This window comes from Chrysochloris asiatica, unplaced genomic scaffold (assembly GCF_000296735.1).
Source record: "Chrysochloris asiatica unplaced genomic scaffold, ChrAsi1.0 scaffold00164, whole genome shotgun sequence".
Taxonomy (NCBI): domain Eukaryota; kingdom Metazoa; phylum Chordata; class Mammalia; order Afrosoricida; family Chrysochloridae; genus Chrysochloris; species Chrysochloris asiatica.
The window spans coordinates 5,304,934-5,322,604 of NW_006408682.1; the positions used below are offsets into that span (position 1 = coordinate 5,304,934).

General features: G+C 37.8%; 1 protein-coding gene across 8 annotated transcripts in view; it reads left to right on the forward strand.

Annotated features, from left to right (window-relative positions):
• PARD3 (par-3 family cell polarity regulator) overlaps positions 1-17,671 on the forward strand; it is an 888,439-nt gene that overhangs the window by 660,318 nt on the left and 210,450 nt on the right. For all 8 annotated transcript variants that reach the window (XM_006871245.1, XM_006871243.1, XM_006871244.1 and 5 more), the window contains one exon: positions 14,891-15,133. In XM_006871245.1, coding sequence (XP_006871307.1) covers positions 14,891-15,133 — 243 coding nt within the window. The remainder of the gene's footprint in view (positions 1-14,890; positions 15,134-17,671) is intronic.

Consider the following 17,671-nt stretch of genomic DNA (forward strand, 5'->3'; position numbering starts at 1 on the left):
CTACACCATGATTCTTAGCATTATGCAATCATCCTCTGTTTTGTGGTTTGGTTATCCTGAGTACTCCAAATTCTTATCTCCATGATTTTAATGATAAGGTCTGTAGTTCAAATCTACCAGCCACTTCTTGGGAGAAAGAAGAAGCTTTCTGTTAATGTAAAGATTTCTAGTCACAGAAACCCTGTATGGGTCACTATGAGTTGGAACTGACTCGATGGCATACCACCACCACCACCATGATGTTAATGAGGTGGGCGCAGTGGCAATCTACAGGATTAAGTTGTATCTTGAATAAATCTCTTTTGAGCCGAGATCGGATGGACCTGCTGTCACCAAGAAATATTGGTAGTGTAGTGCATTGTTTGGACCCAGGGTTTCTTCTGGGAACCTCCTAGAATATGGAGACATGCAGACAAAAAGCTTGCCTTTGGCCAGAATTCTGAATTTGGACTTCCAGCCTCCTAAACTGTGAGGTAATAAATTTCTGTTTGTTGAAGTCATTCCCTTGAGGTATTTCTGTTATAGCATCTCTAGAGAACTGAGACAGTTTTCAGTAATGAGTCTCATGACTTATACCTTTCATGATGTATAAAGACTATACTTCATGTTGTTGTTGTCAGGTGCCATCGAGTCGGAACCGACTCATAGCGACCCCATGCACAGCAGAACAAAACAATGTCCGATCCTGGGCCAACCTCACTACCGCCACCACACTTGACGCCATCAATGATGCCACCTGGCTAATCCATCTCGTTGGGGGTCTTTCTCTTTTTCTCTGACCCTCCACCTTACCCAGCATGACATCCTTCTCCAGCGACTGTTCTCTCCAGACAATGTGTCCAAAGTATGAGAGACAAAGCCTAGCCATCTTGGCCTCCAAGGAGCAGTCTGGTTGCACTTCTTCCAAAACAGATCTATTGGTTCTTTTGACAGTCCATGGCACTTTCAATATTCTCCTCCAACACCACAAGTCAAAGGCATCAATTCTTCTACGATCTTCCTTATTCATTGTCCAGCTTTCGCATCCATATGTGGTTATTGAAAATACCGTGGCTTGGGTCAGGCGCACCTTAGTCCTCAAGCTGACACCTCTGCTCTTCAACACTTTAAAAAGTTCCTGTGCAGCAGATTTGCCCAATGCAATACGTCGTCTGATCTCAAAAACTTTTATCTTACTCTACTGCAATTAGTGCTAAAAGCCATTTATTGTAAAAGCACAAATCCTAATGAATAGAAATGTAACAAGAACAGAAGTCTTGTGAGTTTTTTCTCCATCATGCATCCTCTATTTTAATTAGAGAAAAGGGTGGCGAATACTGTGACAAGAGTCTGGAATTAAAATCATTAATTGATGTCAAGCCGAAGAGAGACTGTTAGCATGAATTTAGTGACAGCAGGAAAGAAATTAACCTTATTTCTTTATTTAGTATATTACATTATTTTGTGTATTATTTTCTATGCAGGTTCAAGCCAGTTTTATTATCATAATGGAAAAGACATTTTTTTTTTTTTACCCCACAAAAGAAAAGCTGTGAATATTTATGTAAGAACATAACAAATCACAATGATAAATTCCTTACAATCCCATTTTACAAATCTTGATAAAAAGTTACGATAGCTGTTGTTTCAGATTTTCCTATTTACATTTCAAGGATAGGGAAACAGTGCTTGATGATGTGGTCCATCAGTGTTACATGGCGCCGCTGCCTTCAGTAATTTAAACCTCAGAATAGTTATCTGGATTTCATGTAGAAAGGATTGACTGAAATGGATAAAGCAGTAGACATTTATTTCTTTGGCTGAGTTTTGTCCTAACCATTTACTTCTGTCCTTGCTGAGGTTTGGCCTGAGATAAGTGGTATAGATAATGCTTAACAACATCCTGAAGGTTGAACCCCCCCCCCAAAAAAAAAAAATAAATGAGTGACCCTAACATCCTAGAGTTAATTTGTGAACTCAGGGTCTCAGTAAAAGAACAGAGGGGGTGTCCTTTTATAGCACTGACCATCTGGAGTCATTAAGGGCTCAACCACAAGATACTATCTTTTTTGAAAGTTTCCATAAGAAAACATGCTATTTTTATGTGGAAGCCAAAAAAGTTTTCTCCCGAGCCAAATATTTCTTTTCTGAAATAATTTTCTACACAAATATGTAATACACAAATATAACCTTTTGACTGTATTGCTGAGTTTCTTTTCTCAGTCTATAATCAATAGGACATTCAAGTATAAAATAAAATATGAAAAGAAGTCACTTGTGTTTTCTGTTAATTTTGCCTGTGAATTGTCACTGAAATTCATGAAAACCACAAAGCATTCCTACTTTTTACAATCTACTCTTCAGTGCTATTTTTCCAGCAAGCCTCATTAACATTAATTTCTAGAATGAGCTTTAAAATGCACATTAGTTCCGGTTAGGAACCAGATTTGTTAGCCTTTTGCAACAAGAGTGCTACCTTTGTGACTTCATTTACCCTGTAATTTTCTTTGAAGTTGGCCACCCCTGTGCATTAGAATGGTGTAAACAGCTTTTGTAATGTTTGGTGTGAAACACACTCATGACTTCAAAATCAGCAATAAAAATATAATATCTTATAAGATTGGTGCTCAGAGAGACAGTATTTTTAGTAGGTACTATAGGTATGACTCTAATGCTAATTAGTTCCAAAGATTAGTAGTGATTAGTAATAATGTGCGAATTTGGGTAAAAGCAAGGAGTGGAGGACTGAGTTATTAATATTACCTCATACTGATGAGCATTCCTTTTGGGAAATTGACTTGCTAGAAAATTACCCCAATGAACATTATTGCCTGTGTAATTTGGAATGAAAGAACATTCAAGTCCAGGGTCCATCAGTAATAAAAAGAAACTGATGTGTAAAACATTTGGTGATATTATTTAGGTTGATGGATCCCTTGAAAATAAACACAAGTTCACAAGAGCCAAAGTACAACCTTGAGCATAACCCACCTGAATTTAAAGACCACCTCAAAAATAGATTGATTCATTCAACACTGATGACTGAAGACCACACAGATTGTGGGATGAAATCATACACAAAGAAAGCTAAAGGTTCTTCAAAAGACAGGAAAGAAGCCTAGACTTACTGATCTGATAGAGAATGCTGTAATGCCAAAACTGAACTTTAGACACACTTCAAATATGGAACCAAACTCACCTGTGGGAATCACCTTTCCATCAAACAGCATACAGACTTGTAAAGTGAACAGTACTGCTCCTGGGAAACATACTCATCACCTGCTATTAGCACATGAAATGGAGAGGGCAGCATTTGTCCCTAAACAAATCTCAGAATAAAGGAAGGTGCAGGGAAGCAGGATGAGTAGAAATGGGAAAGCAGGAAAGAAGTGGGCAGCGGCAGCCTGGTACATTGCAATTAACGTCATGAAACAAAATGTGTATCAATTGTTGAATGGAAAACTAATTTGTACTATAAATTTTTATTTAAACAACAATTCAAACAAAAACAGAAGGCATGAAAGAAAGAAAAGACCTAAATGGATGTCAGAAGAGACTCTGAGAGTTATCTTTTAATTTAGAGTAGCTAAAGTGAATGTGGCTGTGAACCTTAAGGTCAGCGGTTCGAAACTACCAGCTGCTCTGCGGGAGAAAGATGAGGCTTTCTACTCCTGTAAATATTTACACCCTCAGAAACCCTGTACAGGGTCGCTATGGGTTGGAACCGACTCGGACGGCACTTAACAACAACAACAACAACAGGCAAGATATTGATAGATACAGGAAGTGTTAAAGACAAATAAATGAAAGGAATCCACAGATTGAGTGTACCATAAATGAATTGGTTGACGTTTTACCATTTTAAGAGGTAGCATATAATCAAAGGCGCTCTGGTAGCATAGTGGTTACGAATCAGGCTACAAGCCGCAAGGTCAGCAGTTTGAAACTACCAGCTGTTCCGCGGGAGAAAGATGAGGCTTTCTGCTCCCGTAAAGATTTCTAGCCTCGGAAACCCTGTACAGGGTCACTATGAGTCGGAACAGACTCCACGGCACATAACAACAACAACAACATATAATCAAGAACCAATGGTATAGAAGGAGGAAATCCACGCTATACTGAAGGTATTAGTGAAAAATAAAGACTTCCTGAATTGATAGAATACCAATCGAGATGTTTCAACTAATGCATGCCACACTCAGGCCTTCACTCATCTATGCCAAGAAATTTAGAAAACAGCTACCTGACCAACTGATTAGAAGAGATCCAAATTTGTGCCCATTCCTAAGAAAGGTGATCCAGCACAATATGGAAATTATCAAACAACATCATTAACATCACATACAAGTAAAATTTTGCTGATGTTAGTTAAAAAAAATGGTTGCAGAAGTATATAGTGTGGAAACTGTTAGGAATTCAAGCTGCGAGAAGAGGATGTGGAATGAGGGATATCACTGCTGATGTCAGATAGATTTTGGCTGAAAGCAGTGGATACCAGAAAGATATTTACCTATGTTTTATTGACTGTGTAAAGACATTGAACTGTGTGGATCATAACAGATTCTAGATAACATGGAGAAGAACATGAATTCCATGACGCTTAACTATGCTCATGCAAAAGCTGTACATAGATCAAGAGGCAGCCCTTCAAACAGGATGAGGGGATACTGACTGGTTTAAAATCAGGAAGGGTATGTGTCAGGATTGAATCCTTCCAGCATACTCATTCAATCTATATGCTGAGCAAATAATCTGAGAAGTTTGGACTATATGAAGAAGAACGTGACATAAGGACTGGAGGGAGACTTATGAACAACATGTGATACGCAGATGACACAACCTTACTTGCAGAATGTGAAAAGGACTTGAGACACTCGTGAAGATTTAAGGCTACAACCTTCAGTATGGATTGCACCATAATATAAAGGAAACAAAAATCTTCACAACTTTACCAGTAAGCAACAATGTGATAAACAGAAATATTGAAGCTATCAAGAATTTCATTTTACTTGGATACATAATTGATGCTCATGGATACAGCAGTCAACAAATCAAATGATGCATTGTTGTGTTGTTGTTGTTGTTGTTAAGTGCCGTCGGTTCAATTCCAATCCATAGCGACCCTGTATAGGGTTTCCAACGAATAGCTGGTGAGTTTGAACCACTGACCTTGCAGTTCAAATTGACTTTGCAGTCTGATGCTTTAGGCTACAGTGCCACACCAGTACTCCGCATTGCATTAGGCAAATTTTCTACAAAAGACCTCTTTGAAATGCTGAAAAGCAAAGATGTCACTTTGATGACTAAGGTTCACCTGACCCAAGCCATGATATTTTCACTTGCCTCACATGCACATGAAAGCTGTACATGGGTAAGTAAGGCTTAAGAAAAATAGATGCCTTTGAATTATGGTGTTGGCAAAGAATATTGAATATACACCATGGATTGTCAGAAGAATAAACAAATCTGTCTTGGAAGGAATAAACCAGAATGTTCCTTAGATGCTAAAATCATGAGACCTTTTCTCACACACTTGGCACAGGCTATCAGGAGGGACGAGTCCCTAGAGAAGGGCGTCATGCTTGGTAAAGGAAAGTGTCCGCAAAGAAGAGGAAGACCCTCAGTGAGATGAATTGACATAGTGGCTTCAAGAATGGGCTCAAATATGGCAAAGTTGTGAGGATGACACAGTACCGGCAGTATTTCATGTTATTATGCATAGCATCCCTATGATTCACAACAGTCTGGAAGACACTTGAGGACAGTTACCACACACTTTGAAAAGAGTATGTTCATATTCTCTTCTTCTCGTAGCCTCTTTTCTTAATGTTGTTGTGAGCCATTTACTCAGTTCTGACTCATAGTGACACTGTATAGGGTTTCTGAGCCTGAAAATCTTTACAGGCCTGAAAATCTTTAGAAACCCTCTTCTTTCTCCAGTGGAGCTGCTGGTATGTTTGAACTTTTGATTTTGAGGTTAGCAGCCAAACATCCAACCCACTACACCAACATGGTTTCTTTCTTTACTTAATAGACCAGCGCTTTCCAGCATAACTAAACTGGATTGTCTTCTCTTTTTACAAATTGAAATTCATATGCCTTTGGGTTCTGTTACTTACAAACCAATCTAAGAAATTCCCTTTGATTTTAGGAGGCTTGCTAAGGCCAAAACGGTCTGCTTTATTTCTATTGTTTTATCCCTCTAAATTTCTTCAGGTTCCGAAACATCAGGATTTATATGAATGCTCCATCACCTGTGATATTTATTACCTGTGATCAGTGACTGTCTCATGGTGATCCAATACTATGACAGGAGCAATATATATTGTCATACCAGTAATCATAATTGAGCTTTAAATTAATATCTCACAAGTTGAGGGAAGAACTCATTTCTCTCCTTGATAATTTTTTTTTTCTGGCAGAATAAAGATTCCAGAAGTATGGTACAAAGACTATGCTCCCAATTTATATGATCTTTCTATGATGGATATCCAGTAGTTAGTGGTAATCAACTTTTAGCGCATCGCTATCTACAACAATGACTTCTAAATGGATAAATAAAGTATAATAAAATTCTAGGGTTATTTTAGCTAAATTTGACAATAGAATTTTAATTACTATTTCTCATATGGGAATTCTGTCTGCAACACTTATATTTATTAGAACCAAGGGCTTTCCTGATAACATTCCCTAACTTTCCAATATTCTCTTATAAGTTAGGAAAGTTGTTGGCTCTCAGCTCAAGAAGTAAGAGCCTCCTAGGGAGTGTTTGGAAATTTGTGAAGCATTTTTGGTTGTCTCTGTAGCTGGGGGCACTGCTTTGTGATAGCAGCAATTCCAACAACAAATGAATTACCACTTTTCAAATGCCACTCGAACCTTGCTGAGAAACAGTCAGTTAGGTAAATTTAAGTATTTCCTTTTTTCCAGCTGAGAAATGTGAGAAACTGGACCTCATGGGTACAAGGATACAACTGTGTAATAAGAGAAATTTGATTTTGTGAGTTCTGAGGATTTTTTTTGAGGGGAAGGAAATGTTGGTGTTAGCTATAAGAAGGTCGGCAGTTCAAACCCACCAGCCACTCCTTGGAAACCCTATCCAGGTTCGCTATGGGTCAGAAATAACTTAACAGCACGTAACAAGAACAGCATAACTAAGAAAGAAATAGGGGAAAATAGCAAAATTGGCTTGCAATGTCATGTGGCAATTTTCCATTATCTTTTAATTTTTTTAACTTTTAACTTTGAAAGAATGATATATTCACAGGAAGTGGACCTATGTGTTATATGTTTTATAGCTATGTTGCTGTTGTTGTTAAGTGACATCTACTCATTTCCAACCCAGAGCAACCCTGTATAGGGTTTACAAGGAGTGACTGACTGGTCGTCTTGAACTGATAACCCTGCAGTTCAAACCTACTTTGCAGTCCAGTGCATTAACCCACAGCACCACACCAGGAATCCTTCATAGCTATAGTACAGTATCAAAACCAGGACAGTGACACTGGTGCCGTGGGTTTGTACAATTCTGTGTCCTTTGATCACATGAGCAGATCTGTATAATGACCACTGCAGTCAAGGTACCGGACGATTTCATCATCACAAAAATCTTCCTCTGCCACGCATTTCTAGTCACATCTATTGATCTGTCCTGCCATACCTGATCCCTGATCACCTGTTTTTCATCTGTTGTTCTGCAGCTCTCTAGTTTGTCATTTTGAGAATGCTGCATGTAATTAGTTTCCTCAAGCTACGGTAACAAAAGACTCCGAAGTGGATAGCTATATAAAACAGAACTGTATTAGCTCACATTTCTGGAGCCTAGAAGTCCAATCAGAGTGTCATCTACATGGATCCCTTCTGAAGACTTTGAGAAAGAAATTGTTCTATGCCTGTCTCCTTGCTTCTGGTTGTCGTTAAATACCATCCAGCCAGTTCTGACTCGTAGAGACCCTGATGGGTTTGAACTGCTGACCTTGTGACTAGCAGTGCAATGCTTATCATATAGTGCCACACCAGGACTTCTTGCTTCAGATAGCTCCTGGCATCTTTGATTATACTTGACTTTATCTGTGTGTGCCTGTGATCACCTGACTCTCAGTACTCTGAATGAGCTCTGTCTCCATGTAGGTTTTCTTTTATAAGGACACCACCACTCAGATGGGATTAGGACCCACCCTATCCCACTATGAAACTCATGTTTGATTGATAACATCTCCAAATGTTTTACACTTGACCCTCCATCTTCCTGGTTTCCATATCCTCAGATTTACCCAACCCTAAATAAAAAATATTCATTGGGGGAAAAAAAAGCAATTGAGTGGTCAAAGCAATCTTTCAAAGGCTAAGAGGGAGCTTAGACATGCTATTTACGTAGCATTTACATTGTATTAGGAGTTATGCGTAATCTAGAGATGATTTAAAGTATAGAGGAGGATGTATGTAGGTTATATACTAATACTAAGCCATTTTTTGTATAAGGGACTTGAGCATTAGTGCATTTTGGTACCTGAGGTAAAGAAAGGAAGGGGGTACAAGGGACTCCATTTAAAGTCATATTCACAAGTTAGGACTTTAACATACCTCTATTAGGGACACAATCAATCTATAACTTTGTATAAATGAAATCATACAGTGCAGAATAATGCCTTTGAAACCCATTCAGATTGTTGAGTGTGTCACTAATTTCTTTCTTTTTGAAGCTGCTTTGGGCAATTGTGCACTGGCATTTGTGTGGACATAAGTTTTTATTTCTTTATGATTAATGTAATTGTGTATCATATGGTAACTGTACATTTTAGGTTTTCAAAGGAATTGCTAGACTGTTCTTCAGAGAGACTGTATATTTTACAGTTAGGACAGAGCCATATTCGTTGCATTCTTGCCAGGATTGGATTTTGTTACTATTATTTGTTTTGTTTTATTTTAGCCGATGTAATAGCTATATCCTGTATCATGGTCTTAGCTTGCATTTTCCTACTAGGGCTGTTGAGCATGGTTCCATGTTCATATATATTCTTCAATGAAATATCTCTTCATGTATTTTGCCCATTTTCAATTGGTTTGTTTATTGATTTCTTTGTTTTTTATGACTGTTGAATTTTGAGTGTTATGTTTATATTCTGGATATGAGTTCTTCATCAGGTATGTGCCTTGTAAATATGTTTTCCCATTCTTTTATTGTTTTAAGAGATTTTCATGTTTGATAATGTTTTATTTATCTTTTTTTTTCTTATGTGGATTGTGCTTACAGTGTGTCTGAGAACTCTTCACCAAGCCCTAGGTGTTGAGGATTTTGTTTTCTTCTAAAATGTCATTTAGATCTATGAGCTATTTAAAGTTAGAATCCATTTTGAGTTAATTTTTATATAAGTTATGAGGTTTCAGTAGAGTTTTTTGGTTTTGTTTTTTTAACTTTGGAGGGTTGGTATGAGTCAGAAAACTCAACAGCAGTGAATTTGTATTTTTAAATGGATATTCCAGTGTTTCAACACAGTTTGTTGAGAAGGGCAATTTTCTTCCATTCAGTTCCTTTTGTACATTGTGAAAAATCAGTTCACTGTGCTTGGTGGCTGCTTCTGGATTCTTTATTCTGTTGCAGAAACTTGTGTTTCTATCTTTCTGCAAAAACCCAGTCATAATTATCAGGATGGGTGATATTTCCACTTTATTGTTCTTTTTCCACAGTTGCTTTACCTACTTCTAGTTACTTTGCTTTTCCATAAAAGTTTAAAATTATCTAACACTACAGAAATCTCACTGGGTTTTGGAAGGAATTGCATTAAGCCTATATCTCAATTTGGGGAGAACTGATATTTTTGCTTTGTTGAGTCCTCTAATCCACCAACACAGTATAACAAGGATAAGTCAAAACATATTGCTACTTGGTTTCCAGTTCATATATGCATAAGTTTATTCCAAACAAAACGTGACTAACATTTCTGGTGTTACTGTATGGTTACAGACAAGCTCTCTCAGCAACACACTGTCTTAATATCCTTATTGTTGTTGTTGTTAAGTGCCATCAGGTTGGCTCCAACTCACAGCAAATCTATGTAGGGATTCCAAGGAATAGCTGGTGAATTTGAACCTTGAGGATCTAACCAGCTTTGCAGTCCAGTGCATTAGCCTACAGTGCCCCACACCAAGATTCTGTAGTATCCTTGGAGTGTCTTAAACAGAAAACGGATTCTTTTTGTATCATGGAAAAAAATGATTTTGCTGTCAGAGATATTATCAAAGTATTAACAGAACTCAAGTGTACATCTTCCCAAATCATTGAAGCTTTTTAAAAAGTTGATGAGAATGCTGCTCTACATAATATAGCAGGTTTTTAGATGGATCAAGCATTATAAGGAAGTTCAGGAAGACCTCAAAGATGAATCAACAGAGGGAAACCATCAACCTCAACAAATGAAGGCACTGTGGTTGAAGTCTAGAAATTGGTGGAAGAAGACAGTAGAGTTATCATTGATTCAATAGCTACTGAAGTTGGGATCGCATATGGTTTGACTTTGTCCATTTTAAGTGAACACTTGGGCTTCAGCAAGCTTTGGGCCCAGTGGGTGCCAGAAACATTGCATGAAGATCCGCTAATTCAAAGAGCTGATCTTTCCATCAGTATTTAAAATAAACTGATGTGAATGAAAATGATTTTATGGAATGAATTGTAATCAGGACAAGTCTTGAATTTACCAATATGATACAGATAGCAAAAGTCCATTGAAATCAGTGACTTCTGAGGGGATCTGTTGAACCGATTAAATTCATAGCAGAGAGGTCAGCTCAGAAGGTTATGGAGACTGTTTTAAGGGATTCCTAAAGAGTTCTGGTGTAGTGCTGTGGGCTAATGCATCACACTGCAAAGTTGTTTGAACTTTAAGGTCAGTGGTTCAAGCTCACCAGCTGCTCCTTGGAAACCCTATACAAAGTCACTATCGATTGAAATTGACTTGATGGCATTTAACAACAACAACAACAAAATAGTATTCTTGATGGGTTATCTTTAAAGACACAGGATAATCGTAGGAGCTTTTTAGGAAGACATTTTAGGAAAATTGAATGCTGCATTGGTGGGAAAAAAAAAAAAAAAAGGCAAGGAAAGCCTTTTTTCCATCATGACAATGCATTTTTCTAGGGTATCAAGGACTGTCCTATGAGAACTTTGTTGGGAAACCTTATTCCATCTACCCTACATCCCTATCTTACCCCTTCAGACTTCTCTCCCCCAACATACACACCCCAAACTTAAAGAACATTTGAAAGGAACACAATCTGAGTTCCTCAAGGATGCCAGAACTGCTGCTTTAATGAGGTGTAAATCGAAGAGTGCAGAATTCTTCAGGGAAGTGGTAGGGAAATGGAAATGCTGCCTCTCCAAGTGTACAGACCTAGATGGGAAATATATCAAGAAACAATAGCTTCCCATGCTAATATTTTTGCTTAATAAAGTTATCTGTGATTTTGTAGTAATAATTTTATAACTTACGCTTATTATCTGTTTATTTGGAGCTGTTTTGATTTATTTTATCAATATTTTGTAGTTTTCGGCATACAAATCCTACACGTTTTGTTAGCATTACATTTATTTCATTTTTTAGCCATTGCAAGTTGTACACTATTTTAAATTTCGGTGTTCACATGTTCATTGTCCGTGTATATAAATGCAATTGATTTTTGCATGTTGATCTTATACACTCTGACAACTCTAAACTTGCTTTTTATTTCTAGGAGATTTTTAAAAAATATTTTTTTGTTTTTAATAGATTCTTTGGAATTTTGTGTGTACACCATCATTTCATTTGCACATAAAGTTTTATTTCTTTTTTTATAAACTATATGGTTTGTTTTTAATGTTTTTTGTTTTTTTTTCCCCCTGGCCTTACTGTGTTGTCTAGAACTCCCAGTACTTTGTTGATTAACACTTGCCTGGTTCTCACTCTTAGGACAAAACAGCTAACCTTTTTTCATGATGTATGATGTTTGCTGTAAGTTTTTTTATGATTACTTTTCATCGAGTTGAGAAATGCTCTATTCCTAGTTTAAGTCTTGTTATGCATGGGTGCTGAATTCTGCCATGCTTTTTTGTATCAGTTGAAAAGATCAGGTGACTCTTCTTCCTTTGCCTGCTAACATGATAGATTAAATTAATTCAGTTTGAATATTGAATGTGGCTTCTTCTATCACTTAGCTAAACCCCATTTCATCGTGTTGTATATTTCTCTTTGTATACTGCTACAATCTATCAATAACACTCTGTTAAGAATTTGTGCTACTCTTTTCCTGTAGGGTACTGTTGTGTGGTTTTTGTGTGTGGCTGTGGTGAGGTGTGTTGGTACTGTCACGGTCTCGCTCAGTATCTTTCTATAGTCTTTTGAATCTCTTTATACCAGTTTGTCATTTCGGAGTTCTACCTCAAATAAGACTACAAAATCCATCCATGTAACTGCAATAGAGCATTAAAGTCAATTTAAGATAATACTTCTTATAAAGAAGGCTTCACTGCTTTAAAAAATATAAACATTTGAAGTTCTGAGTATATAATTTATAAGTATAAGGAGGTTTCAAAAAGTTTGTGGAAAAATTCCATTATCTTTTTATTTCAGTTTTCATGAGCTTTTTGAAGTCCCCTCATATACGTGAAATACATAAAAAATTATCAAAATTATATTAATGGTTTAATTATTTTTAGATATCCCAGAATGATTCAGGCATACATTATATTAATATAAATTGAAGAGTAGCTTAATAAAATCTTAATAAATTATTTAAACATATCTTCAGTAAAAATTATCTAATGTTTGTTTCTTAGTAATTATGTAAGCACATTTTATTTTACAGTTTGATTCTATTGATGTGTTCTTGTCCTTGATCTCAGAATTTCTCAGTCTTGGTGTGGTGCTGTAGGATAAGTACTGGACTGCTAACCACAAGATCGGCAGTTCAAAACCACCACCTGCTCTTCAGAAACCCTATAACAGGGTCGCTATGAGTCTATGCTTATTTGATAACACTTAACAACAACATCAAAAGTCATCAAAATCATAGTTGGTATCTTAAACTGAGATCTCTTTTACTCAGTAATGATACATTATTGTATGGCCTCATGGTATTTTGAGTATTTATGGCTGGTTTATAATGGTGGTGGTGGTGGTTGTATGCCACCAAGTCGGTTCTGACTCAGTGACTCTGTATACGGTTTCTGAGGCTATAAATCTTTTCAGGAACAAAGATCTTTATCTTTCTCCTTCAGAGTGACTGGTAGATTCAAACTACTGCCTTTGTAGTTAGCAGCCCAGCTTGTAATCCACTAATCTACCAAGGCTCCTTAGTTTAGAATGAGTTGTTGTTGTTGTTAAGTGCCGTGAAGTCAGTTCCAACTCATAGCAACCCTGTACAGGGTTTCCCAGGCTATAAATCTTTATGGGAGCAGAAAGCCTCATCTTTCTCCTGCGGAACAGCTGGTAGTTTTGCTAACTTTGCAGTTCACAGCCCGATTCATAACCACTACGCTACCAGAGCTCCTTTTAGAATGAGTAAGAGATATAAATTATAAATGCATACACACAGTATGTGTAATATGAGGAACTTCTAAAAGTTGATGGGAAAATTCCATTATCTTTCAGTTCCATTTTCCCACAAACTTTCTGAAGACCTCTCATGTTGTGTAACTTTTTACAAATCACTTGTTGCCTTATGAATTCATTAGTAAAATCCAAGTGAAACTCTGTGTCTTCATTTCTTTGGGCTACCATAACAAAATACCATCTGGTGGGTGGCATTAGAGAGCAGATATTTATTGTCTTACACTTCCAGAGGCTTGAAGTCCAAATCCACGTCGCAACCTAATGGATTCCTTCTGTGGGCCTCCCTCCTTGTTTTTGATGGCTGCTGGCAATGCCTGGAGTTTCTCTGCTGCTTACCGATACATCTGTCTCCATCGTCACGTGGCATCTGACTTCCCCATGTGTGTCACTTATTTTATAAGACACCGTTCAGAAGAAATCCTGGTGTTAGCACTGAACTGTTAACCACAAAGTTGGCAGTTCAAACCCACCTGCTGCTCCTTAGAAATCCTATACAGGGCCAACTCCATGGCACTTAACAACAACAACAAAAGGAATTAGAAACAGAATACACTGTACTCTGATTGGATCTTCTTTTCCCCACCTGATAGCAAAAGACATTTCCCCAAGCAGGATCAGGCTGTGTTCACATTCACAGGGATTCAAATCACTACATGTTTTTTGAAAGGACTCATTTCAAAACATAACCCTGTGTGTTCCTGGTGATTTAAAGAATATATGTATTGTTTTATTGTCTCATTACATGAGACTCTACTCCCTCAAAGATATATGGCCTACACAGGATCACTATGAGTCAGGACCAGCTCGATGACACAACTACCACCACCAACATAGGAGGGGACTTCCAAAAGTTTCCGGACAAGGGAATTGAAAGATAATAGAGTTTTTTTCTAACTTTTTGCAGCCTCCTTATACATGTGACATAAAATTGGCCATTTTTACCTTTTCTAAGTATACAATTAATGACAATAAATTGATTGCATTAGGTGCACAATTAATTTTGTATAATTAAGTATGATCACAGTTTTGTGCAACTTCCCTCATGATTCTTTAAAGCAAGTTAGTAAGTGAAATTTGAAATTTAAGATTCAAAGTCTGAGTTAATATTATTGATAAGAACGAAACCTCACTGAAAATGATTGTTTTTGAGCATTCATATTACCTTGACAACCTAAAATGATTATAACTGAGCATTCCTACCACTCATTTTTCTGTAGCTGCACAAAACAAACTGTATTTTATAACCCATTTTGATGAATGCTTCTAAGTGCAATTCTTAGAAAAGGCATAGCCTCTTTTGATTCGGCGTTGTCCTAATTTTGCAGGATTCAAGCCAAAACTCGAGAATTCAGAGAGCGTCAAGCTCGAGAACGTGACTACGCTGAAATCCAAGATTTTCATCGGACTTTCGGCTGTGAAGATGACTTGATGTTTGGCGGAATGTCTTCATATGAAGGTTCCATGACTCTCAACACCAGACCCCAGAGCCCAAGAGAAGGACATATGATGGATGCTCTGTATGCCCAAGTGAAGAAGCCTCGGAATTCCAAACCTTCATCTGTAGACAGGTAGGTTCCAGGAGCAATCAACAGATTGCTTCTAAGTCAGCTTTTCTGTGTTTCTTGACGAAGGCGTAAGTGGATGGTTCACTAGTCCTCAAACCAGACTGTCATTTATTAATGGCCTTTTCAAAGGCCTTTGTGTCTGAAAGTATTGCACTTCCACAAATCAAAGTCTAATGGGAGGAGCAGCAGCAGTTTTGATAGCTTTTCTAATGATGCTGGCATATTTCATCTTGTTCTGAAAGTGGTGTTAGAGCTGAGACTCCACCTTTCATTTATAACTCAAATAAAAAGCAAACTTGAAGTTACAGTTCTTCTACTTCAGGGACATTGCCTTTTATTCCTAGAAGGCCAGGGGAGTTGTAATTACAGAGATGGAGTGACAGGATTGTTACAACTTCGATTTTGAAGGGTACAGCTTTCAATTTTATTTTATGAAAGAATTAGTGGATAGGATGTATAAGCTAGCCAGCGTTCAAATGCTTGTTAACAGACCCGGACCTCAGGTCTGAATTATGTGCATTAATAAGACTGTAAGGTTGACTATTGGAATGAATCTATATTTTTTTCACAATTCTACTGCATCAATTGTCAAACAGATCTCTTGGTATATATTTCTATTTTCCAATGCTGTTTATATATTCAGACGCTGTGTAGAGATTGGCTCATGAAGAAATGAGTACTTTCTTTTGTTTCAGACATGGATAATAACACACTGATTTCCTCACTTCTTCCACTGCTTTCTTGTCATTTGTCAATATGGAAGTTATACAGGGTCTTTGAGCATGAAAATCAGAGATTCCACATAAAGCTAGTCGTTCTTAAACTGAGCATGCATCAGAATCACAAGGAAGGACTTTAAAAACATAGGTTGCTGGGCCCTCCCCTAGAATTTTTTGAGTCAGGAGTTCTGGGGCAGAGCCTGAGAACTTGTATCTCTCACAAGTTGCCACTGGTCATGACGATTTACAATTTGAGATCCCCTGTAAGACTAGAGAAGCATTGAAATGATGTCATCGATGGCTTCCAGGATAAGCACTAGACTGTGAACTACAAGGTAGGCGGTTTGAGGCCACCAGTCACTCTGTTGCAGAAAGATGAGGCTTTCGGTTCCCACTAATGTTTATAGCCCCAGGAACCCTGAACCAGGTCCTGGATGAATTGGAACCGACTCAACAGCACTTAGCGACCACAGCATAGCATCCAGGCACTACTGCTGAATTTGTGAAAGCAGCTTTATTTTCATTACTTCCAGCTATTTTTAATAGACGTTTGCAAATGCAACAGGTAACCCTTAGGCAAACCCAGAAGGATGCATTTTGAAAAAATAGCAACTGGACAAGCAGATTTGAATGTAAACCCTAGTCTGATTCTTCTGTTACTCCCTTGGTTTGGGTTTTAGGATTTCTTGATGGTCCTATGAAAACCTATTTGATGTTAACTGTAATTAGTTCATTTAGATCCCTTTGTGGTAATCACCTAGAAGGGTCACAGTGTTTATAAACAAAGGTGTGTCAGGATTCAACGAATAATGTTACTTTCATTGGCAGTGGCATATTCTTAAAAAGCATTTTTCTTACTTGGTTTCTGATGTACAGTTGAAACCATTAAAAACAAAACAACAACAAAATCAACACCCACAACAGATCCTAGTTGTCGAGTCAATTCAGACTCACAGTGACTCTACAGGACAGAGCAGAACTGTCCCTTAGAAAGGTTTCTAAGGCTATAAATTTGTATGGAAGCAGACTGTTGCATCTTTCTCCCACAGAGTAGCCAGTGGGCTCAGCCACTGGCCTTTTGTTTAGCAGTACAGTGCTTAGTGCATAGCATCACCAGAGCTCTTTGTACTGTTGAAAGCTGCTCATGTAAGAGCAAACAGCCTTTGAAGACTACAAATGTCCCAGTTACTAGTTATTATCTAGTTACCTTTAGAGGAAACTAGAGAAAAGTGAGTTAACATTGATCGTTGATAGATTCTTCATTTTCAGCATCTTCAACATCCAGTTAGAAAATCTAAAAATAGTAACAAATGCTTGTATTGTCTCCTCATGTAGCCCAGAGGAGCACCTATCATTGGAGTCAGGAGTTAAAGGGGACCTTCCTAGATCCTGGGTCTAGAATTGGCTGACCTAAACCAAACCAATGTAACCCATTGCCATCAAGAGAATTCTGAATCATGGAGGCCCCATGTATGTGGAGTAAAACTGAACTCCATAGACTTTCTAAGGATGGGACCTTTCAGAATCATTAGGGCTTTCTTCAGAAGCACCTCTGGATGAGTATGAACCTCCAACCTCTGGGTTAATAGTGAGCGCTAAGTCTTTATACCACCCTGGGACACATCTCAGGGCTCCCAAACCAAACCCACTGTCATCGACTTAGTAATAACTCCCTGAGACCCTGTGTAGGCTTTCCAAGGCTGCACATCTTTATGGGAAGCAGAGAGCCTTACCTTTCTCCCTCAGAGTGGCTGGTAGGTTTGAACCACCACCATTGCAGTCCAGTGCTTACCGTGCACTGCCACCAGAGTTCCCTTCTCCA